Consider the following 21,565-nt stretch of genomic DNA (forward strand, 5'->3'; position numbering starts at 1 on the left):
ATGAGAGAGACTGTGTTAATGGTAATACCACAAGCAAATTAGATACTTTTACCTGAATTACCCACTCTAACTTTACCTCTTTTTTGTTGTTTGTTATTGACTTTCCTCTACATTCCGCATAGTTTAAGCAACACAAGAGAGGTATCAAATATCTTCAAGCAAAAGGGAACTATAAGTGTTAACCCGAAATAAACAAAGTTTAAATTTCCCTTAACAAAATGTTTAGAGAGGCTTGGCCTTTTTTAAAATTTTGTGGTACTAATTTAAGATGAGTGGGACAGTCTGAGGCTGCTTGGCAGAGATGCAGAAGTTCTATTTCAACAAGAGCCCCATCCATCACCAGCTAAAGGAGGAGGAGTCAAAACATTCAAGTCCTTCAATTAACAGGAATGAGGTATTTTTTCATATAACAATGAAGACATAATGGCCTATATTAAATTATATGATAGAACATAAATATTCCCCATATTTTCTCTTAATTCATACTTTAGGAATCTCAAGTAGTTTTCATAGAGTTTGGAGACACATTGAGTGCTTGTGTGTTTGTGCTAATGCGCAGTGGCTGCCATGGTTGGAGTGTTTATTGACTTGCTTTTGTTGTTGCGTTTTTTTTCCTCTCTCTCTCTTTTTCATTCCCCTTCGCTTCATTACGCCGCTGCTGGTAAACAGTCGCCACAGCTGGATGGAGAGGGCCGTCGTTTGGCTTCGCGCTCGGCTCTGAACTGATTTAGACAAGGCGCCGACAGAGAAAACCACTAATGATTTTGTGTTTCGTTAGCTAAACTGGGTCAATTACCGTGCTGAAACAATGTGGCCTGTTAATCAAACTGAGTCCGATTGCACTGGGAACAACCAGAGACACCAAGACAGACAGGCAACGAGAGGTAGAGGCAGAAAAAGAAGAAAACTGCGCTAAAGCACTTTTGTGTTTACAGCATGTGCTCTTACAATGAGGGTCTCAAGTTTTATGGGGGTAAAACGCCTTTAGCTCACGGTATGGTTAACATATGTGACAACATGATGATTATGATTGGAGAATTTACGGTACACGTGATGCATGTTATTTCAAGTATTTTATAAATGTGAATCTGTTCTTGCGCGGTCTCAGGAAAGGGAATATTTCAACTGAGACGTTAAACCAACACCCCTATTTTAACAGCTGGCATCTATTATGGTATTGTGGACAATGCACACACGTAGTCATGAGAGATTTAAAGGCTCTGTTCTAGTACAGATAAACTGTACTAATTATTGTATGATTGCATTAGGGTCTGGGTTAATGCGCGTGTACGTTAGTCTTTGTGTGTACGTGAGTACGTCCATACAGACCTGGCTGCTCTGTGGGCTGGACGGGTCGTAAGACTGGCATGTAGTTCTTGAGGGAGTCGGGTGGGGTTGGAGGTGCGGTGGGTAGCGGTAGGCGCCATGAGAGATGTAGGGCGAGGGGGCTGGGGGATGGATGGCAGGGCCGGAAAACTGCAGGCGAATGCGGAGGTGACTCCTAGTGGAAATTACTGCACATGCAGAGAAAAACAACTACTTTACTAATAGATTTTAATTTGACAACATGTAAACTCGATGAAAGTTATTTTCTCACAGGTATTATCAAGAAGCCATACCACACATTACACAAAAACCTATGTAAAAATGTTTAAAATACTATGTTTTGAAATGAATGAATATATTAAGGGCTGATGAGAGCATGAACATCACCCATAAAGTCATGTCTACAGTGAGAAATGTGGAATTTTGTTTTAAGCCCCGACTTTCCCGAAGTCGTGTCATTTAAAGAATTATGGTGGAAACAAAATGGTATTTGTCATAAACAGTTACAGTGGTACTGATGATAATCAAATACTATTTTGTCTCATATATATATAATATAAATTTCATGTTAATACTTAACATTCAAAATCTTGTAAATAAATGCGGCATATACACTCCAACATAGTAGGTGGTGATATTTCACCGTAACCCTGGTTGTTGTGATAAAATTAAAAAAAAGAAGATGAAGCAGTGCTGCGTAGTGCTACTACTGCCGCACAAAATCATATCGGAGATGACAGATGTACATACAGATAGCGAGACACTCGCGCCTGAAAAAAGTTAGCTCGCCAGTGTGGGAGTTTTGTGGATTCCTTTAAACGATGGGCTGTTAGACAGCCCAGTCTATAGGAAGTGTAGATCATCAGTTAGATATGGTTAATTGTAAATATGGTTACAATCTCTCTCTCTGCCTTGCATTTTGAGTGTGATTCTTTTTTTTTTTTTATGACCAAGTGGCAGTACAAAAATGATAAAAAAAAAAAACATCAATTACTATACACACCTAATGCACATGCTTGTATTTTACTAGGCGGCCTAACATTATTTTGGAGAAATAGAAACAGAAAGACAATGAAATTGCCCATTTAAGTTTAAGATCACAATAAAAATACAACAATCGAACTCATACAGTAAGAGAAAATTTTGAGGAGTGCTTTAAGGCAGCAATAGCGTTCAAAATGTTCAGTGGTTGTTAGAAGGTTTGCTTGAATCAGGGAAGGATTGTGAGAAGTATTTTTAGAAACTAATACCACTATGGCCAACGGTGGTCAAGTCCTGGGTGGTGGTGCTGGGGGAAGGTGCTGAGCCGAGGTGAAGAGTCCTGTGGTAGATGTGGGGCTGAATAATGTCTTCTCTGGCTTCTATCATGCTGGGAGAGGACATATCTTCTGAAGAAGAAAAAAAAATAGACGGGGGATGTCAGATATAAACTTGCCTACAAGATCTTTCTCAAAGTATTAAACAATGTAAGAAATCAAAATCTGGGATGAGCAGAACTTACGCATTAAAAAAAAAACTTAAAGAAAAAAGGTCTTAATTGACTAGGCGACTAAATATTCGCCAAAATTACTGACTGAGCATCAAAAAAATAGTCAACAACATAAGAACACATTATTCTGACATTTTCATGTTTTCTTATGCTGTTTCTTTTCACAGCCCCTCTCAGTAGTGCGATGCAGTGTATCATCTATCTTGTTTTGATTGTTTAAGAAAAAGATTAACTTCATATCTACTTCAAGAGACAAAAAAAATTCTCTTCATCAGCAGACATGGAGGAGACATAGTGGTTGGCCTGCATGTCTATGGCGCTCCTCCCTGACAATCAAAGATGATGATGAGAAAACAGAAAGAAAGGAGGCAGACGCAATGAATAATGAATTAGAGAAAAGTGAGGGAGGTGGAAGAACAGAGAACAGCTAGCTAATGACATATCTGCAAACCCTTTCTCAAGTTGTATTCTGTCTTGAGATTGTGTGTTTGGATATGCACAGATGCTTTAGATGAATGAATCAATCACGACTACGTCTCTATATCTTAACTTCATTAAATCTCTCTCTCTCTCTCTCTCTCTCTCTCCCTCTCTCTCTCTCTCTCTCTTCTCTCTCCTCTCACGCTCTCTCTCAATCCATCTCTCTCTCTCTCTCTCTCTTCTCTCTCTCTCTCATCTCTCTCTCTCTCTCTCTCTCTCTCTCTCTCTCTCTCTCTCTCTCTCTATCTCTCTCTCTCTCTCTCTCTCTCTCTCTCTCTCATCTCTCTCTCTCTCTCTCTCTCTCTCTCTCTCTCTCTCTCTCTCTCTCTCTCTCTCTGGCAGGAAAAAGGTAAATGATCTTGACTCAAATAACACAAAGGCATTGGAATGTAGGGGGATTCCATGTGTCTGTGTGTCCTATTCAGGGTCCCAAATTTCCTAAATTACTGTTTACCATTACTGCCAATGACCAGACAATTGAGAACATTTACAATGTTATTTGCAGTATTTTTTTTTATCTATTTAATTGCATTTAAAAATATTCAAATATATATAAAAAGACACATTAGGGTTGTAAACTGCTGAACAAGGCGCTCATAAATCATTTTTAGAAACAGATTTGACCAAAAAGAAGTTTACACAGAAAAACCTAACATGATTCCACAACTATAAATAGATATCGTAATAGTTTTATAGACAGAATCTACAGATAAACCTTGACGTACAGCACTTTAACAGAGCCTAGCTTTATACGGTATGGTTCTGAAACATGAATTATTTTTCTTAAAAACATTTTTGACTGCATTTTCCTGTTTCAACATGTCCGAATTTAGCATAAGGCTTTCGAATAATATTTTGTCATCACACCTGTTGCAACAGAACATTGAAAAAAAGGAAGAAAAAAAGCTGTTAGAAGGCAGGATTGTGCTCCCTCAGGAATATCCATATTGTGTTTGAGGAAAGAGGGAAGGAAGGAAGGAATAAGAGAATGAAGGTGGGTGGGATATAGAAAGTAAGAAGGTGACAGGAGGAGAATTTGCTCTCCCAAAAGCCTTAAAAAAAAGCACACAAAAACGAGCATGTTTTGTATGTATGCATGACCAGGGAATGACTACACACGCATCTGAAGAACACAGATTGGGAAAACTGATATATTAATTTTTTTCAAGCATACCAGAGAAAAAGAAATGGAGAGAGTGAGACTTGCAACTTTATTGAGGCAGTGGCCATACAATGACATTGTCTTTTCACAAAGTTGATTTGATATGAAATTAGAAAGGTATTTTACTGGCGAGTGTGTGTGTGTGTGTGCGTGTGTGTGCTGTGTGTGTGTGTGTGTGTGTTGTGTGTGTGTGTGTGTGTGTGTGTGGCCTGGTAAACCCTACGTTATGGGGACAAAATGTCCCCACAAGGATGGCAATATCCGAAATCCGTGTGTGTGTGTGTGTGCGTGTGTGTGTGTGTGCGCGAGTGTGTGGGTGTGGGTGTGGGTGTGCGAGTGTGTTTCTGTGCACATGAGGACTAGGCTTTGGCTGAGACAGTTTCCTTTTGTCAAGACCTCATATGGCTTTAATATTCATGCTTCGCTCCTTCTGATATGGCTTTTACAAAACAACCACTTTCTCATGAGCTCTATTCTACCACATCCCCCTCTTCACTCCTCCCTCCATCTTTCACAACAGCTCATCAGCAAAAGTCCAGGGGGGAAAAAATAGTAATAATAAATCGACCAGAAAATCGACCAAATTAAGATCATTTTTTGTCACCATTTTAGCAGATGAGTAAATCCTTAAATAGACACAGACTTGAGGCTCTAATTTTGTATCACATTATTTTTTTTCCAAAATAATCAAACTAAATTCAGGTATTAAATTGACAGCCCTAACACAAGAAACAAAAACAAGTGCATAACTAGAAAATAAGACATAACATTTATGTACAGTGGAATGTGTCCTGCTGCCTGGGAAATGATTATGAAACTTGAATTAACTACAATTAAAGACTTTTTTTTTTGTTGAAATAGCTGAGTGTTGTATTTTTTAGTGCTCAAATTCTCCCTTTCCCTCTTATACTGGCCACCTGTTGGTCGTCAAGGGACAAGTTCAAACAGACGCTGTCACACCTGCCTGTTTCTCTGTCTGTCTCTAACACACACACTGTACAAAAACAATCTCTCTTGATTACATGCTAAAATCTACATTTTTCACACGGAACGTTTTTTTTTTTATCTATTAAAACTAACATATTTTAGCTAAGATCTGAACTGAATGCTACAGAACTGGGTGACAGTCATGTGAGCGAATGAGTAACAAGAGTAACTAATGGTGCAAACTCATTGTTAGAACAGAAGATCTCTCCTTTCATTCCTTGCCACACACCCCTCCCCCTTCCATCCCATCTGGGTCTGGGGTCTGAACTGAAAGGTCACAACCCTGCTCTGACCTTTGACACACCCATTTTAGAGATCAGGTCAAGTTCAACAGTTGCCACACGCCAGACAAATCCCCTTTTCTGAAGGAGGAAACATGCCTAATCAAATACCAATGCAGACAGGAAACCAGGCTAGTCTGATCTCCATCTGACAGATTTAAACAGATTTATTGTTTTGTTTCTTTGCTAAAATTAAGAAAACTATTTTGGGGATTTTGTCTAAAAACGTTTGTAAAATGTATTTAAAGTACTTTAGGATTTATTTGATGTTGTTAATAGTGCAGAAATGAATCATTAATAATTTTATATCGACAATATTATATATTCTATGTTGTTTAAACTAGGCTTAAATTGGGCTAAACAGTCCTTTAAATGTAGCCATTAAACTACAAAAGAATGAAACCAGACCCAATACTAATACACACATTTTGCCCACACAAAACAAGACTGAACAGTTCCACCCTGTGAAAATGTGACACTTCTTCTTAATAAATGACGTCTTATCGAAGGTTTCAATCAAAACATACAAAACATACAGCAGAACAACCTGCTCTTTCTTTCTAGTTATGTTAAACTGCATAGCGCACAGGAATGAAAATCCTTCACCAAAACCTACAATTTCTGGACATATGAGGCTCAATTAATGCAAAAAGTTGAGATTACATTCTATTTATTCATTGTGTGACTTATCAGAAAAATGCAGGCCCTAATTTGCAATTGCACTATGCTTCCATAAATAAAAAGAGCAAAATAAATAAATAAATAAATAAACTGAAATTTTATACAACTGACATTTTCAAATGGTCATAATTTCAGAATATCATTATTGATGCAGAAGTGTTAGAAGGACAGCTGAGGTTATGAGAATGCCACAGGCTGATGCTGACTGATGTGTTTTGTTCAGTTTTGCATGAATACTGGAGTTCACAAAGTGCTGCAAGAATGAAGACCAGTTTATCAACATCACACTTTACTGAGAACTGAAGAAAGGGGAAAATCACACAGAAAAGATCTTCACACAGAGGACATAGAGAGAGGGAGGGTTAAAAGAGAGAAACAGTGCTGAATAGCTCTTAGTAGTGCTTAAATTGAGGAAATGAGCTTAATGCTCACATGATAATGAAATGAGAGCAAGTCTTGACCATGAACAGTCTCTCTCACCTTGGTCTCTCTCATGCCAGGGTCTGCTGGCCGGGGAACTGGGGGATGGGTAGAAGTCTGGCCCGGTGGGACTAGTCTCCATACTGTCCTCTTGGATCGTCTTAGGCCGCTTACTGCAGAGGACAGAAGAACATGCATTCATCTGACTTCGGACTACACCAATCTGTGCTGTGACATTGAAAATAATTTTTTTTTTAAATCACCAATTTCGTAATTAGAATAGAGGGCATAAGGGATATTTTAATGAACTTTGACCCAGACTAACTCTAAATGTAACATATTGTGGGGCAAAATTGAATTAATACATTTAAACAACTGTTTTAATTTAGCTTTAGAACTGTTTTTTCTTCAAATATGGGTTACATTTTTATAAAAACAATTTGCAGCTTTGTTTAGCTGATCTTTTGTGAAGCTGATCTTACACTGAAGACAACAAACAGGTTTAATAATGTATGTGTTTGAACATGCATGCTAACCTGCCAGGAGGAGATGAGAGGGACCGGTGTAAACTCACTCCTGAGTTCAGTTCTTGATAATATGGCTGACTTGGCATGTCAGCCATAGGGAAGTTCACTCCTGAACCCTGTGTGATAGGAGCTGGTGAGACGTGCAGAAAGAGAGAGAAAAGACAGTGGTTAGGGATAGGTAGAAATGTCGAGTAACTAACATCATTTTGGCATAAAGAGTCAATCAACTAAATCACTTTTAACAAACTCTTTCTGGCTCTCAGTTAGAAGCTGTTATTCAGGGCAGAATTTGCATGAAGGCAAACCCAAACATGTAGCTGTAACTCAATCTAAGAGAGAACAGGCGTAGGGGCTGTAACAGTATGAAGTGTGTCAGAGATATCATATCTACAGAGAAACCACAAGAGCCAGAGTACCGTTCAGCGGTCTAACCTCTGTCACTAGCCTCTTTGTTTACATACAATAGCATGACAAAGCTAGTTTGGTCTTTCATGAACAGATAGCTCTATACCTACTATTCCTCAAAAAATATACATACCTTTCATAATATGCTGGTGATTTATAAGCTGGCTAATGTACACTGTAGCACTGAAGCACATCTTTCATTGGCAGTATCTGTGTTTATTAAGGCAGTGGTTTTAGTTTCAAGGGAGCACATGTGCTGATAACATACGTATCATGTTATAAGCTATAAGTTGCTCTGAATACAAATATTTGCCAAATGCAAAAAAGTGTAAATTTTACATTTTATATTACATTACATTATTAATTATATTATTATATTTAAGTTTAGAAATGTGATATTATTTCCTATCATTAATCATAGTGTGTGTGTACTGGTTTGACCTACATTACATAAAGGATAAATTAGGATGAATGTCCACATAATGTAGTGTGTATTCAAGTTTCAGGTCTCTACCCTTACATTATGAGGATATCCAGCTGTCTTCGTAATTTCTATAAAAAAAATTAAAATGCAGATTTTTTTCTGTGAGGATTCTGTTTAGGGGTGATGTTAGGGGATAGAAAATATAATTAGCTTAGTAAAAAAAACATTAGTCATGTGTACAGTCCTGATAAGGATAGGCGTACAAACAACTGGGTGTTGTATAACATATGTATGTATATAAAACCTAAAACACATGGCTGAAAAATATTCTTACTTTTTTTTTTTTTTATCTCTCTTTTGCAGTAGTTTAAGGAGATGTGTCATGAAGTTTTAGCAGAGTGTGTGTTTTCGTGTATGACATGATATGACCTGAGGCTCTGAGGTGCAGGAAACATAAAAAATTGCTGTCAGTCTCTGCTGGCACTGAGCCAAAGACCTGCTGCCACCACATGAATGCAGGTGAGCAGGTATGACATTTGTTCTAGTAGTTAATATGAGCACCCACAACAATATATACAGTGTTCACTATAACCTCATCTGAACTGCATTACAGAGCAACACAATGCCCATTAAATTATACATTTAAAACCTTAAGTGTGCAATAAACTGTCAGTTTGTTCAGGAAGTTGACAGACCTTCCATTGTTCTGCTGTTTTTTGGTACATGCCGTTTCCTGCAGGTAAGTCATATGGCTGTAGTGCTTTTATTGTTTGAATGCCTTTCCAAAGAGCAGAGGATCATAGAGGCCACAATTATGGTAGTGTGTGTGTGTGTGTATGTGGGACAGATCGAGAGCGTCGTGTTACATTTAGGTGTGACATGGATCAGTTACAGCGTCACCAAGTGCATCATACGGTGAATATGAGTGTCTTTGTGTGTGTGTATGTGTGGAGGGTAAACGTGTGTGTGTGTGTGTGTGTGTGTGTGTGTGTGTGTGTGTGTTTCAGGCCCTGATAAACCCTATGGCAATTAGTACAAATCTTGCCTGAGGGCAAAATTGTCCTCAGCTATCAAAGAGAGATTCTTTTTGGAACATCTGTCATCCTCTCTGATGAGAACAGGCATGTCTACACATAAACTACTGTATGCTTGTGCACCAAAACTTGTGAACACACACACAAGACCCACTAGACTGGATTTTCCACAGATGTTCTGGGCAAGTCCCTCCCTTGCTAAATCAGGAATGCCTCAGCATAGAGCATGCTGGTTTTGTTGCTCTGTATGTTTACTTAGCTATACTTGTGGGGTGAAGCTGTCGCAAGAAGTTAGAAAAAATTCCCCTTGGAGACAACCTCCCTAAATTCATTTGTAGATTATATATAAATGTATATAAATATAATCATAACATTCATTTAAACATTCAGGTTTTCCCCCCTCTAAAAATGCTAAATATTTTATTTTTAAGCTAGGGTTTGGGTCTAGTAGATTCATATTTTTACTAGTAAAAACAAAAGTCCATGGTGTGTCCTCCTTTAGATAAATGTGTTTTTATAGGTTTAGCTATACTTTGAGAGCCACATTTTTTTTAAATGTTCCAACACATTTAGTGAAACTTCTCAAAAATATACTTGCCAGGACATATGAAGTGGTTCACACTATTTGAAGGTCATGTTTACATCAAATCTACTGATTTCAACAGATTTATCTGATGAGTAGGTTCAGGGGCAGATCTACAGAGGTGGCATGGGATGGCAAATGGCATCCTAAGGAAAAGCATTGTCACCCAATCTTTTCAGCAGCGCAGCGGCATTTGATGACACAAAAAAAAAAAAAAAAGTGTACCACAAAATAATGGGAAGAAAACACATTTTTCTATAAACTGTCCCTGTGGGTTGCACACACATGGAACATTCCCTGTGTAGTCAGCTTCATTAAAAATGACTCTTATGAATCAGTTCTTAGTGAGTCAGAAACACACATCGCAACCAGTGTAGCCCAGTTTACGAACAAATTGATTGTTTATCCATTTGTTCGTGAATCTGAAAATTGGCTAACACAGAGGTTTTCTGAGAAATCTAATCTCGTCCGTATATGATGTGAGCAAATTATATGAATGCCCGTTTCACTTTCATCATGGATATAGACCTTTTTGCCATCTGACAATAAAATAAAATTAAATCAATAAGGAGATCCCGATCATGGAAACTGATAGCTGATTATTTTTTTGGATAGTTGGGTAAGAATCTAATCTTAATTAACTAGATTGAAAAGTTTAAAAGACACATTTTATGTTGCTTGTCTTGTTTTAAAATTAAAAATAGTTTGAAGTTAGGTCAGAATAGATAGATAGATGATCTGAGTGTTCAGCAACCAAGTGTTGCTGTTGTTTCATAGCATCCACATACAGACAATTCGACCTCTGTAAATAACAGACACTCAAACAGTATTTGCAAAACTGATCCAGTATTAGTGTTTTGATATTTGGGCATTTCTTTCTAATGTTAGCAAATTCAAAAGTTTCGGTTTTATTTTTATTTATTTTTAGACAGAATAGATGATTACGCTGTGGTAATGCAACCGTTTCACATATTCATGAACATAAATGTGTATGTCAGGCCATAAATCTACAATAACTATGCATGGATATTTGCTTTGGTATTGCTACCCCTAATAGTCCTCATGCCACCCTATAAATAATTTTTCTAGATGCTTCCCGAGTAGGTTTATGCGTTTGCAGTATCTTTACCTGTATAAAATATAAATCCATGTACTTGTTTAAAATTGTATAAAACCATGCGTCTACGAGATGCCCTCACTAACATACAGTAGTGAAACCAGTGTGTGTATGTGTGTGTGTGTGTGTGTGTGTTTGCACATGTTTAGAGAGAGACTTACTTCTGGATACTCTCACCAGCTCCGAAACACTAAAGACCCCTGATTTAATAAAGCTCTCTTCCAAGTAAACTGTGGGAGACAAAAGCATTTTCTTGAGACACATGTCCTTACTTAACACATACACATGAGGACATTTCAAATGCTGTGTGTTTGGTGAGCAGGCATCAGAAAACATTTTATTTTCCACATAGATTAAACAAATAATCTTTCGTCCTCGTCTCAATTTAATTTTTACTTTCAGGGATTGTGACAAAACTAACTGTGACATGTATTATGTACAGACTAGAGATCGATTAGGTTCAGAGAAACCCAACTAGTACGTAACACTGCATTCCAGACTTGTGCCAAAAAAAGGCCAGCCCCACAGGGTCAGCCTCCTAGAGCATGCCAGGAAGATTCAAATCTTTCCCACAAAGCACCGCAAAGCCCAACAGGATGGCTTGTTTTATATACAGTAAATGGCCATTTCTGTTTTTTCTTGTAAAAAACGCAGACATGACATGGTCTGCTTTCATATAGTCTGATCAAATAAGCCTGTTTTGGTATAATTTCTCTAAAAAAGCAAAAAAGTTCAACTGGAAGACAAGTTTTGATTTTTTTTTTTGTGGGACTGTGCAATATAAAGGAAAGTTTAGCTTTAATTCAAAGCTGCTAATTAATTACATGACATATATTTATAGTAGAGTTTATTTGAGACCTGGTTTGGTTTGAGTGACCAACTGATCAGTAGTTGTAAGTTGTTTCAGTGGCAAATGACGAGATACATATCTGTTTCTCTTCTCTGAAAATGAGTTATAAGCCTACAAGTACAGCTTATATCCAGTTACAAATATATGTACACAAAAACACATACATCTCACAAACTCAGGGGTCCCACACCTTTTGATAATTGAATTTCCATAATGTTTTTTTCTAGTCATTTGTGAATGATTACTAGATTCGATGTTTATGAATTTGTTATTTGTACATTTTTTAAATAAAATAAAACGTTTTTATCATTGTATAATTACTCTACATTTCTAGCTGATGAAATATTTAAGAAGTGAGCATAACTCAAACTATTTATAAATCACAATTTTAAAATTCCCAGATATTTTTAGATTGTCCATGACTTTGGGAACCCTGAAACAATATAATGAAAATGAAGTAAACAACCATCTAACATTGATGTCATACAGGATTTATCTGTCTTTATGGGGTGTCATTATTATGGGTACACCAGCACCTGGCAATAGTTTACTTAAAACCCTTGACTGCAGATGTAGATTTATGTGCATTTGTGCATTAATGTATTACGTTGACATACCTGGAGGGTTCTTGCCAGGCTCATTGTTGCTTGGACTTCCTGACTGTTGAGAGTCTGAAAACACAAATAAAGTTGGTGGATTAAAACACAAAACCCAGAAAGAACAGTAGGTCTACAGATGACAGTACTGCACTTCACTCTAATTTATCATCCACTTGGCAGTGTTTTCCAATGTTTGTTTAGCTGTTATGGTTTTGTTGACATTAGGAAATGAGGAAAATTCAGAAAAATCAAAACAACACAAATACACAATATATAAACAACAAACAATAGGATCCAGAAGACCACATATTTTACATTTTAATCTGGAAACAAATTGAAATCTTTAGGATTTTACAACATGGAACATCACTGGTATAAACTGAAAAAGAATTATTTCCATTTCTGCAAATTTGTGACTGATCATGTGTGAACTCTTTGTAAAAATAGTCAGATGCTCTTTGGATCATCACAAAGCATGCTGAAGAACATGATCATCAGGTTTTACACATCATGCAGCTCGATTTAAGCAAATAGGCAACAAACCCAACACAAAGAAAGAACTTGGTACAGTAAACGGCCTGAAAAGGAAACTACAGTTTCTGGGTCCTGACAGGACAGGCCAGATGTGTGCAGTTACATGCTTGTTTCTTTCAGTGAGGGGGAACGGGAGAAGAAAAGGGGAAGGAAAAAAGAAGGATGTAGGAACAGTTAAAGGCAAAGCTGAAACGTGCCTCAAAAGTAAAATGGAGATACAATACACACCCCACCTTGAAGAGCATGAGCAAAGTAGAGGAGTAGGGGAGGAAAAGATGGAAAAATGAGAAGAATCCTGCCTGCCATTGATGTGTGCTTTAAGTGTTACATGATTAATGATGTTACCTTACAAAACCTTTAGGAAGACCCTTCCTTGACCCTACAGTGCTAATGATAGCGGCTTGCATTATCCCAGTCTTTTCAGGAGCTCATTTAATAATCTGCTTATTTCAAGATCACAACAAGCAACATATTAAGGATTCACTGATATAAAAATTCTGGACGATAGCAATAAACCGATAAATAGTTTCATGTTATAGCCGATTTTAAATCCTATGCGATTTAATTAATAAAACACAATAAAATCTATAGCTTTAAAGTGAATTTAGGTATCACAACATTCTATTGTATAGTATGAAAATGCTTTTTTTTTTTTTACATAGATTACATTTAACAATGTTATTACATTATACTAAATTAATATAATATTTACTTAGTGTTTTTAAATATTACATTTAGGTTGCTTTTGCTGTCATCTAACATTTATTTAAATGTAAAAAAAGGATAAATGAGGTTGTGCAAAAAAATATCTAGTACCAGATGATCTATATATTCAATATGGATTGATATTTATAATAATAATAATAATAATAATAAAGCAATCATATAGGCCGATAACCAATATAATACTAAAACATCCCACATGCTTAAACAATAAGGCATTGCTGTTTTGTTTTTTTACCTAAAAGGAGCAATAAAACTCCTTTTAGTTAACCGACCAACTCAACACTGATATTGGACAATGCAATTATGATGCCTAAATATTGGCTTTTAGTAAATAAATGTGGGGGAAAAGAGAGAAAATGAGCTGGAACATTACTCTTGTTCCTTCCTAAGCTTCATTTCAGAAGTGAAAGTTAAAAGGGGAGAGTAAGAGATAGAGAGATGGGAATAAATCCCACCCCCCTCAAAAATGACCATTAAACAGAGCTGCAAAAATGGAATGTTCTTGGCTTCAGCTCAACAATGACAAAGAAAGGGAGGGAACACCATATATTAAGAAGAAAAAAGTCTGGAGAAAATTAAGATAGAGCGAGAGGAGGAGAAAAATCCCCACTCGTGGTTTGTCCTGTGCACTTGTTAGAAATTTTAAGAGTTATTTCTGCATTAAGCTTCGACTATTTTTTCCCCACATAATAAATAACATCTTAAGTAGTGTTTGAATCATGAAAGCGTATTGCACCATTGGCCAACAACTGAGTCTTTGATTGGACAGAAGCAGGTTGGCATTGTGACAGTGCCCGTTCCTATGCCAACTACCCTCCCCCTACAATTTACAAGCAAGTTCTACACCATCCATCAGTCTGCTTAAAGACATCTCCTACTATGCCGATGCTCCAAGAGAGAAAACAGAAATGGAGAGAGGTAAAGGAATAGTTTGCATCTCTAAGTACAATCTTGCATGGATGTTGAGTGATTAAACACAGGGCACATCAATAGAGCAGATGGCACACACTTTTAAACAGCTCTAATCCAGAGACACTGCTACGGCACACAATGAAATAAAGAAAAGATGGCTAATTTCAGCAGGATATTCAATATTTTTGTAATAAATATAAAATAAAGTTTACGTTTTTCCATAATAAGTAATACCACATCTACAAGCGCCAGCTCTTTTGTAAAGTTTAATATGGCATATATTATACCCTCACTGGCCACTTTATTAGGTACACCTGTTCAACTGCTCGTTAATGCAAACATCTAATCATCCAATCATGGCAGCAAACTCAATTAATTTAGGCAAGTAGACAAGATGATAGGTCAAGACGATCTGCTGAAGTTCAAACTAAGCATCAGAATGGGGAAGAACGGTGATTTAAGTGACTTTGAACGTGGCATGGTTGTTGGTGCCAGACGAAAACGCCTTCTTGATGACAGAGGTCAGAGGAGAATGTCCAGACTAGTTTAAGCTGATAGAAAGACAATTTTAACTAAAATAGCCACTCGTTACAAACGAGGTATGCAGAAGAGCATATCTGAACACACAACATGTCGAAACCTTGAAGTAGATGTGCTACAGAAGCAGAAGACCACTCCAGGGGGAAAAAACAGGAAACTGAGGCTAAATTAGCACGGGTTCTCCAAAACTGGATAATAGAAGATTGTAAAAACATTGACTGGTCTGATGAGTCTCGATTTCTGCTGCGACATTCAGATGGTAGGATCAGAATCAAACAACATAAAACCATGGAGTAAACAACATAAAAGCATGGATCCAACCTGCCTTGTATCAACGGTTCAGGCTGCTGCTGGTGGTGTAATGGTGTGGAGCATATTTTCTTGGCACACTTTGGGCTCCTTAGTACCAATTGAGCATCGTTTAAATGCCACAGCTTACTTGAGTATTGTTGCTGACCATGTCTATCTCTTTATGACCACAGTGTACCCTTCCTCTGATGGCTATTCGAGCAGAATAACACGCCATGTCACAAAGCTCAAATGAACTCAAACTGGTTTCTTGAAGATGACAATGAGTTCACTATACTCAAATGGCCTCCACAGTCACCAGATCTCAATCCAGTAGAGCACCTTTGTGATATGGTGGAACGGAAGATTTGCATCATAAACCGTTTTTCTACCGTTGGGCCGAATGGTTCTAAAAATGGTAAGGAACGGTTCCAGTTATGTTTCCACTTGAACCTGGTAGGGCATGATTACAAACCATTCTCCGCCTGGAATTCTCAGCACGGTTAGCTAACCATGCTGGTAGAATGCATGTAGTGATGTCGCCACTCAGGATTGTCATGTCTGTTTTTTGGCAACCAGTTTCTCCGTAGCTGACTATTTGAGCGACAAACACAAATTAATAATAAAAATTAAAAGAAATATCTGATCATCTTCCATGACGTGATAGTTTTCTCATATCATCAGTAAACCGTTGCATTACCAAGGCAACGACTGACACATTTGTATTACATTCCAAAGAGCTCCGTTATCAGCCCCACAGTGGAAAATGAAACCATATCCGTGCCGGCTGGGCCGGATCGGCATGGAATGGAATGGTTAAGCAAAGAGAATGGTTTCGCCCAACAGTAGAAAAGTGGCAATAGATGTACAGCCGACAAATCTGCAGATACTGCATGATGCTATCATAATCTCCAAGTAATTTTTCCAGCATCTTGTTGAATCTATGCCACAAAGAATTAAGGCAGTTCTGAAGGCAAAAGAGGGCCCAACCCGGAACTAGCAAGATGATAATAATGTGTGTGTGTGTGTGTGGCTGTGTATGTGTGGCTGTGCTTTACACATGGTGGGGCGTTTGAATAAGCAACCGATGGTTCGCTCTGAAAATAAATATCTATAAGCCACACATTTAAACAGTTTGGCCAGGGCAGTGCTGTGTATGTGTGCGCGCGCTTGTGTATAAGAGAGAGACAGCTCCCAGAAACACTCTGAGCTTCTCCAAACACAACAACCCTTGGCACCCAACAGCCCTGCCACTTGTTTAAACAAACAAACTGTCCGAGGAGAGAACATGGAAGAGAGAGGGCAGACCGAGGAGGGGAAAATGAATCTTTCCTTTCTTTGTGCAGTAACCCATGAGGAAAGTATGGTATAACTACTTTTTTTCTGAAGAAAATGTGGACTGTTTGCCCATGCTAAACTCTTCGCCATAATGATAGGGTGCTCTTGAGTAGATGCTAGGGCATTGCAATGCACTTTCTAAGGTCTTCTGAGTGGTCTATAGCATGTTAACTTGCTGTTGTTAAGGTATTCTTAGTGATTGCTAGCGCATCTCTAACTGGCCCCATAAGAGTCCACTCCCAAGTCCAATGATATTCTGCACTCTAAAACCCTCTGGGATATTTAAACTGATTTTATCATTCGCCAGGTGAGAATCGAAAGTCTGATGGGTAAGAAAAGCAGTAGCAGAGTTCTCCTTAAAGGCTGTGACACACAGAGCCAACATCAACAAACTAGTGGCAACGAAAGCCATCTGTGTTGTCGCTTTGTGTAGTCTGTGTTTGGGCCCAAAAAATTTTTTTTGATTCACCACAAAGACTACAGCCAACGGCCAACTAGCAGGTATGTTCTGCTCCTGCGTTAAAAGAAAAAAAACTTTCCATAACAGTAGGTGGCAGTAGTCTATATACGTTATTCAAAAAGGGAAACTAGGACTGTGGATTTTGAATTTGAAACATGTTGTTCAGTTGGTCTTCACTTTCTTCATTCTGGCACCAATTCAACATGCTCAATTGGCCGAAAAGTTGCCGACGGTGAACCGACTAGTGCCAATGCTGCGGGACACACTGCAAAAACTGGGCCGACAGACCCTCAATGATGGCACTGGCTGGTGGCCGACTGTCAGCTTGGTGTGTCACGACCATAAAAGGCCACACAATCTGAGCAATCTCATGTAACTTTATAGGGACAGTTCACCCCAAAAAATTTTAATTCTGTCAATATGCACTCACCCTCAAGTCATTCCAAAGTGTATGTCGTTCTGTCTGCTGTGGAATATAAGATGATATTAAAAAAAATGGCTCTTTTTTCCCCCTATACAATGGAAGTCAAAGGGCACCTTTTAATGATGTAAATGATGACAGAATTTTCATTTTATGGGTGAACTACCACTTTAAAGTTATGGGTTTGTTCCCTAACAGTATAAGCAAAAGTAATAGTGATGCTTTTCTTGGTGACTAAAAATCTAAGATGAAGACATTCGATCTAGGATCATATCCACATGAATAAAAGCAAGGTGAGCTCATCGCGGATCGCTTTTACTTCATAAATACGATGCCCTAATGTATCCTTGTGCCACCTAATCTACTGGATAGCATCCATACAGCTGTCACAATTATACCTTCAGCACTTCTTCCACCTGCAATGTAACGTAATGTTATTCTGCGGGAAGAATACCTCCAATACCTGAATCTGGGATCTATGAACCCAAACACACAAGCACACACACTTACACTTGGCTCCGACCCCATGTAACCCAAGCAGCCTCTTGTCTTTGTTTTGAGCGTGGTTGAGAGCTATCACATACTTCAACAACTTTAATTCACTGTATCATACCCCCACCCCGCGCACGCAAACGCACACGCAAACAGACCTGCCGCGTGCACACCGTCGACATTTCAGGAGGAGGCGTCTGGCAGCCATTTTAGAAAGCTGCACACATATACTGTTATGCTTGCCAAAGAAACCAGGCCCGAGCCAAGAACGCTCTCTCTCTTTCACTCTATCCTGAATCCTGAGCCAAGCAGAGGGAGGGAGAGCAAGAGCAAGAGAAAGAGAGAGAGAGAGATAGGCAGCAGAGAGAACCAGAGAGGTAGAAATATCTTCTAATTATGGGCAGTCCTGGCCCAAATGTTTTGAACTGTACAGCTGCAATTGTGTAAATATTGTGTGTGACTGAGTGACACCCAGCGATTGAGTGTGTGTTTGTGTGTGCTAGTCACTGACCCGCTCTTATGACCTCACGCTATGGCTGACATCAGCATGCATACCCAAAAAGTGCACAGAGAAGGATCTTTGTGTATACTTCTACTTATACTCAACATTTCTCTTCTGTTTTTTTTCTTAATGTTTACATCTTTAAATCAATCTTTCAGATGCATATCTCTCACTACTTGTTTCACTTTTCCCTCTATTCATTATGCCAATTGTTGATAAATCACAGCTCTTTATCAAAGTTTGTTGTAACCCAAACATAGATATAGTGAGCAGCGTGCCAGCTCTAGAGATAGAGAGTGAATGTCAGATGAGGCTTGTGTAAATGGGCATCTCTTCTCTGAAAGGACATCAGTATATGGGCATATATACTGCATACTGATGGTCATTTCATAGTGCAGTTAATATCACCTCACTTCTGTAAATTTAACCATTTAATTAACAAATATCAACTCAATGAAAATATTGAAATATCATAAAAATATGCAAATTATGCATGCTAAACAATGTGTTTATGCCAAAGTATTTTGTTAATCAATGCTACATATATTAGATGCTACAATGATTCATATTATGCAAAAAATCTTAAAAGCAAATAAATAAATAAACTAATAAATAGCTCAAATATTGATTATTGCACAACACACTGGGATACTACAATTGGTCAACCACATCATTCTGTGATCTTTATGACTGCAAAACTGTACATTTAACTTTGACCCACTAATTTCCCACATCTTTTTCAGCAGTCATTGTTTCAGTCTTCAGAGTCCTCCTTAAGAAAGCAGTTTGATATGCTGATCTGGTGTGCAAGAAACATTTCTTATTATTATTATCATAGTGAAAATGGTTGTGCTTTTTGTGGAAACTTTTATCTTTTTTTTCAGGATACTTTGATAAGTAGAAAGTTCAAAAGAAAAGCATTTATTTGAAATTGAAATATTTTATTGTAAATGTCCTTACTGCCACTCTAACTGAGCCCAAACTTTGTGGTAGTGTATATTATACAAATGAATATTTATTTAAATATTTGTTTAAATATTCAAAATTCAGGTTAAGTAAATATAATATACTCACTGCTTGAATGGTTGAACATGGTTTGGTGATGTTGGTTTTCTGTATTGGACAATCTTTAGATCTCTAATTGGGCCAATACTGTTTTTATTAAGGACACTGATTACAACTCCAGTTTTCTTCTATCGAGTATTCTAAGGGGTAACATGTCACAGATCAGACTACACACAGACTGAGACAAACACTGACCCTCTCTGAGACACAATCTATCCACACATACACAGACAGACAGGGTGTGAAAATGGGACTAATGCCCGAGTGACAGACACTTACCACCCCCAACCCCCTATCCCCCCACCAAAAAAAAAAAAGTTTCTCCCCAGCCACACATCCTCACATTAAACACTGGCCTCAGTTTCTAGCCTGATCTCAAGCACTTGATTGCAGACATGAAGAGGGGAGGCTAAAGTCAGAATCTCCAGGGATGAATGAGAGATTGAGCAGAAAGAGAAAGAAAAGGAGTGGGAAAGAGAGATAGAGTTGAAAAGAGGAACCGAACAATGGTAGAGACAGGACGGGGCTATTAAAAAGGAGTGGGGTGTATCATGCTAGGAAAAACTAGAGAGAAAGAGGGGGAGAGAGAGAGAGAGAGTGTGTGTGTGAGAGAGAGAGAGCGCAAGACTGAAACAAAAGAGAAATTGTGTGTTTCAGACTGCCTTCTGTGGCTAAAAAAGTGCAAATAAAAGAAGTGTCTGGGAAAACAAGTCACTCAGGGCATCACACACACACACACACACAATGTGCAACTTCAGGCACACGTCTTTACAATATCACACTGTGTTAATAAAGACATACAAGCATATAGCGCACACAATGGCTGAGAAGCACACTGCATCACGCAGCGAGCACCGATGTACACATGTTCCCATGTCAGCACAACACTGAACCCAGGGTGGCTCATCTGTCAAATTAAAAACGACTGGACCACTGTGACAGCACTATGTGTGTGTGTCTGTTTTCCACCTCAGTAACAAAACGAAGCCTATAGAGGGCACATCAAAAAACTCGCTCACAACTGCTCCGTCTGGCCTTACAAACTTTAGTCACACGTTCGTTCCAAAGGGGCCTCAGATCCTAGTCGTCATAACACACATCAATAAGTTGACAAGTGTAGACCAAACCTCTCCAAAATCTCCCCCTGACAGCGTATCGCTTCTGCTCGTATTGTTGTTTGATTGGCCAAGTGAACGGTCCATTTGCATGAGTGTGCGTGAGTCGTGGGATGCCACCATCGGCCATAGCTGTGGCAAATGTCCAAGCCTTTTTGTAGCCGTCAGACGTGAGGAAAGGAGGAATGAAGAGAAAGAGGGAGGGAGGGATGAAGAGACTGAGACTATAGATTCAATTATGCATGCACATTTCCCCATTCATGGAGGCTTCTACAGATCAGGACGGGGGAGGCGGAAGGGGGGAACCAATGACATTCTGCCGTATGTAGCTCCTGTCGAGAGGAACACTAATGAGGTGACACTCAGTGGCTGGAGCCAAGCCAAAACAGTCCATTAACTCCGCACAAGTAGTTAAGAGGAGGAGAGATGGGGAGGCAAACGGATTGAGAGAAATGGAGGAGAAGATATATACAGTATATATATATATATATATATTAGTGCTGTCAAACGATTAAAATATTTAATCGCGATTAATCGCATTAATGTCATAGTTAACTCGCGATTAATCACAATTAATCACACATTTTTATCTATTCTAAATGTCTCTTGATTTCTTTTTGGCCCATTATTTTTTCTCATTTTAATGCTATTATCAACATGGAAAAGTGGATCGGCTTGCTTTGAGCAAATGTTTTTTTATTGAAAACAACATTGGCATATACTGTGTTCAATTTCACACTAACATTCTCTCTTGGAGCAAATAATCTCTCACACAATGTAACACTGTCCATCAATAAAAGGGTGAAA

At 38.3% G+C, this 21,565-nt stretch overlaps 1 protein-coding gene across 6 annotated transcripts in view; it reads right to left on the reverse strand.

Annotated features, from left to right (window-relative positions):
- Window positions 1-1,212: 1,212 nt before the first annotated feature.
- The window catches only part of LOC130078743 (nuclear factor 1 B-type-like), an 86,540-nt gene continuing 66,187 nt past the window's right edge, over window positions 1,213-21,565 (reverse strand). For 4 of the 6 annotated variants that reach the window (XM_056244394.1, XM_056244399.1, XM_056244398.1 and 1 more), the window contains exons 3-8: window positions 12,384-12,437; window positions 11,078-11,146; window positions 7,363-7,483; window positions 6,887-6,999; window positions 2,577-2,714; window positions 1,213-1,514 (exon numbers count right to left, since the gene is read on the reverse strand). In XM_056244394.1, coding sequence (XP_056100369.1) covers window positions 1,249-1,514; window positions 2,577-2,714; window positions 6,887-6,999; window positions 7,363-7,483; window positions 11,078-11,146; window positions 12,384-12,437 — 761 coding nt within the window. In that variant the 3' untranslated portion in view covers window positions 1,213-1,248. The remainder of the gene's footprint in view (window positions 1,515-2,576; window positions 2,715-6,886; window positions 7,000-7,362; window positions 7,484-11,077; window positions 11,147-12,383; window positions 12,438-21,565) is intronic. The other 2 variants (XM_056244397.1, XM_056244396.1) reach the window with 2 other exon arrangements.

Source organism: Rhinichthys klamathensis, unplaced genomic scaffold (genome assembly GCF_029890125.1).
Source record: "Rhinichthys klamathensis goyatoka isolate OS25496 unplaced genomic scaffold, OSU_Roscu_1.1 h1tg000973l_1, whole genome shotgun sequence".
NCBI classification, from domain to species: domain Eukaryota; kingdom Metazoa; phylum Chordata; class Actinopteri; order Cypriniformes; family Leuciscidae; genus Rhinichthys; species Rhinichthys klamathensis.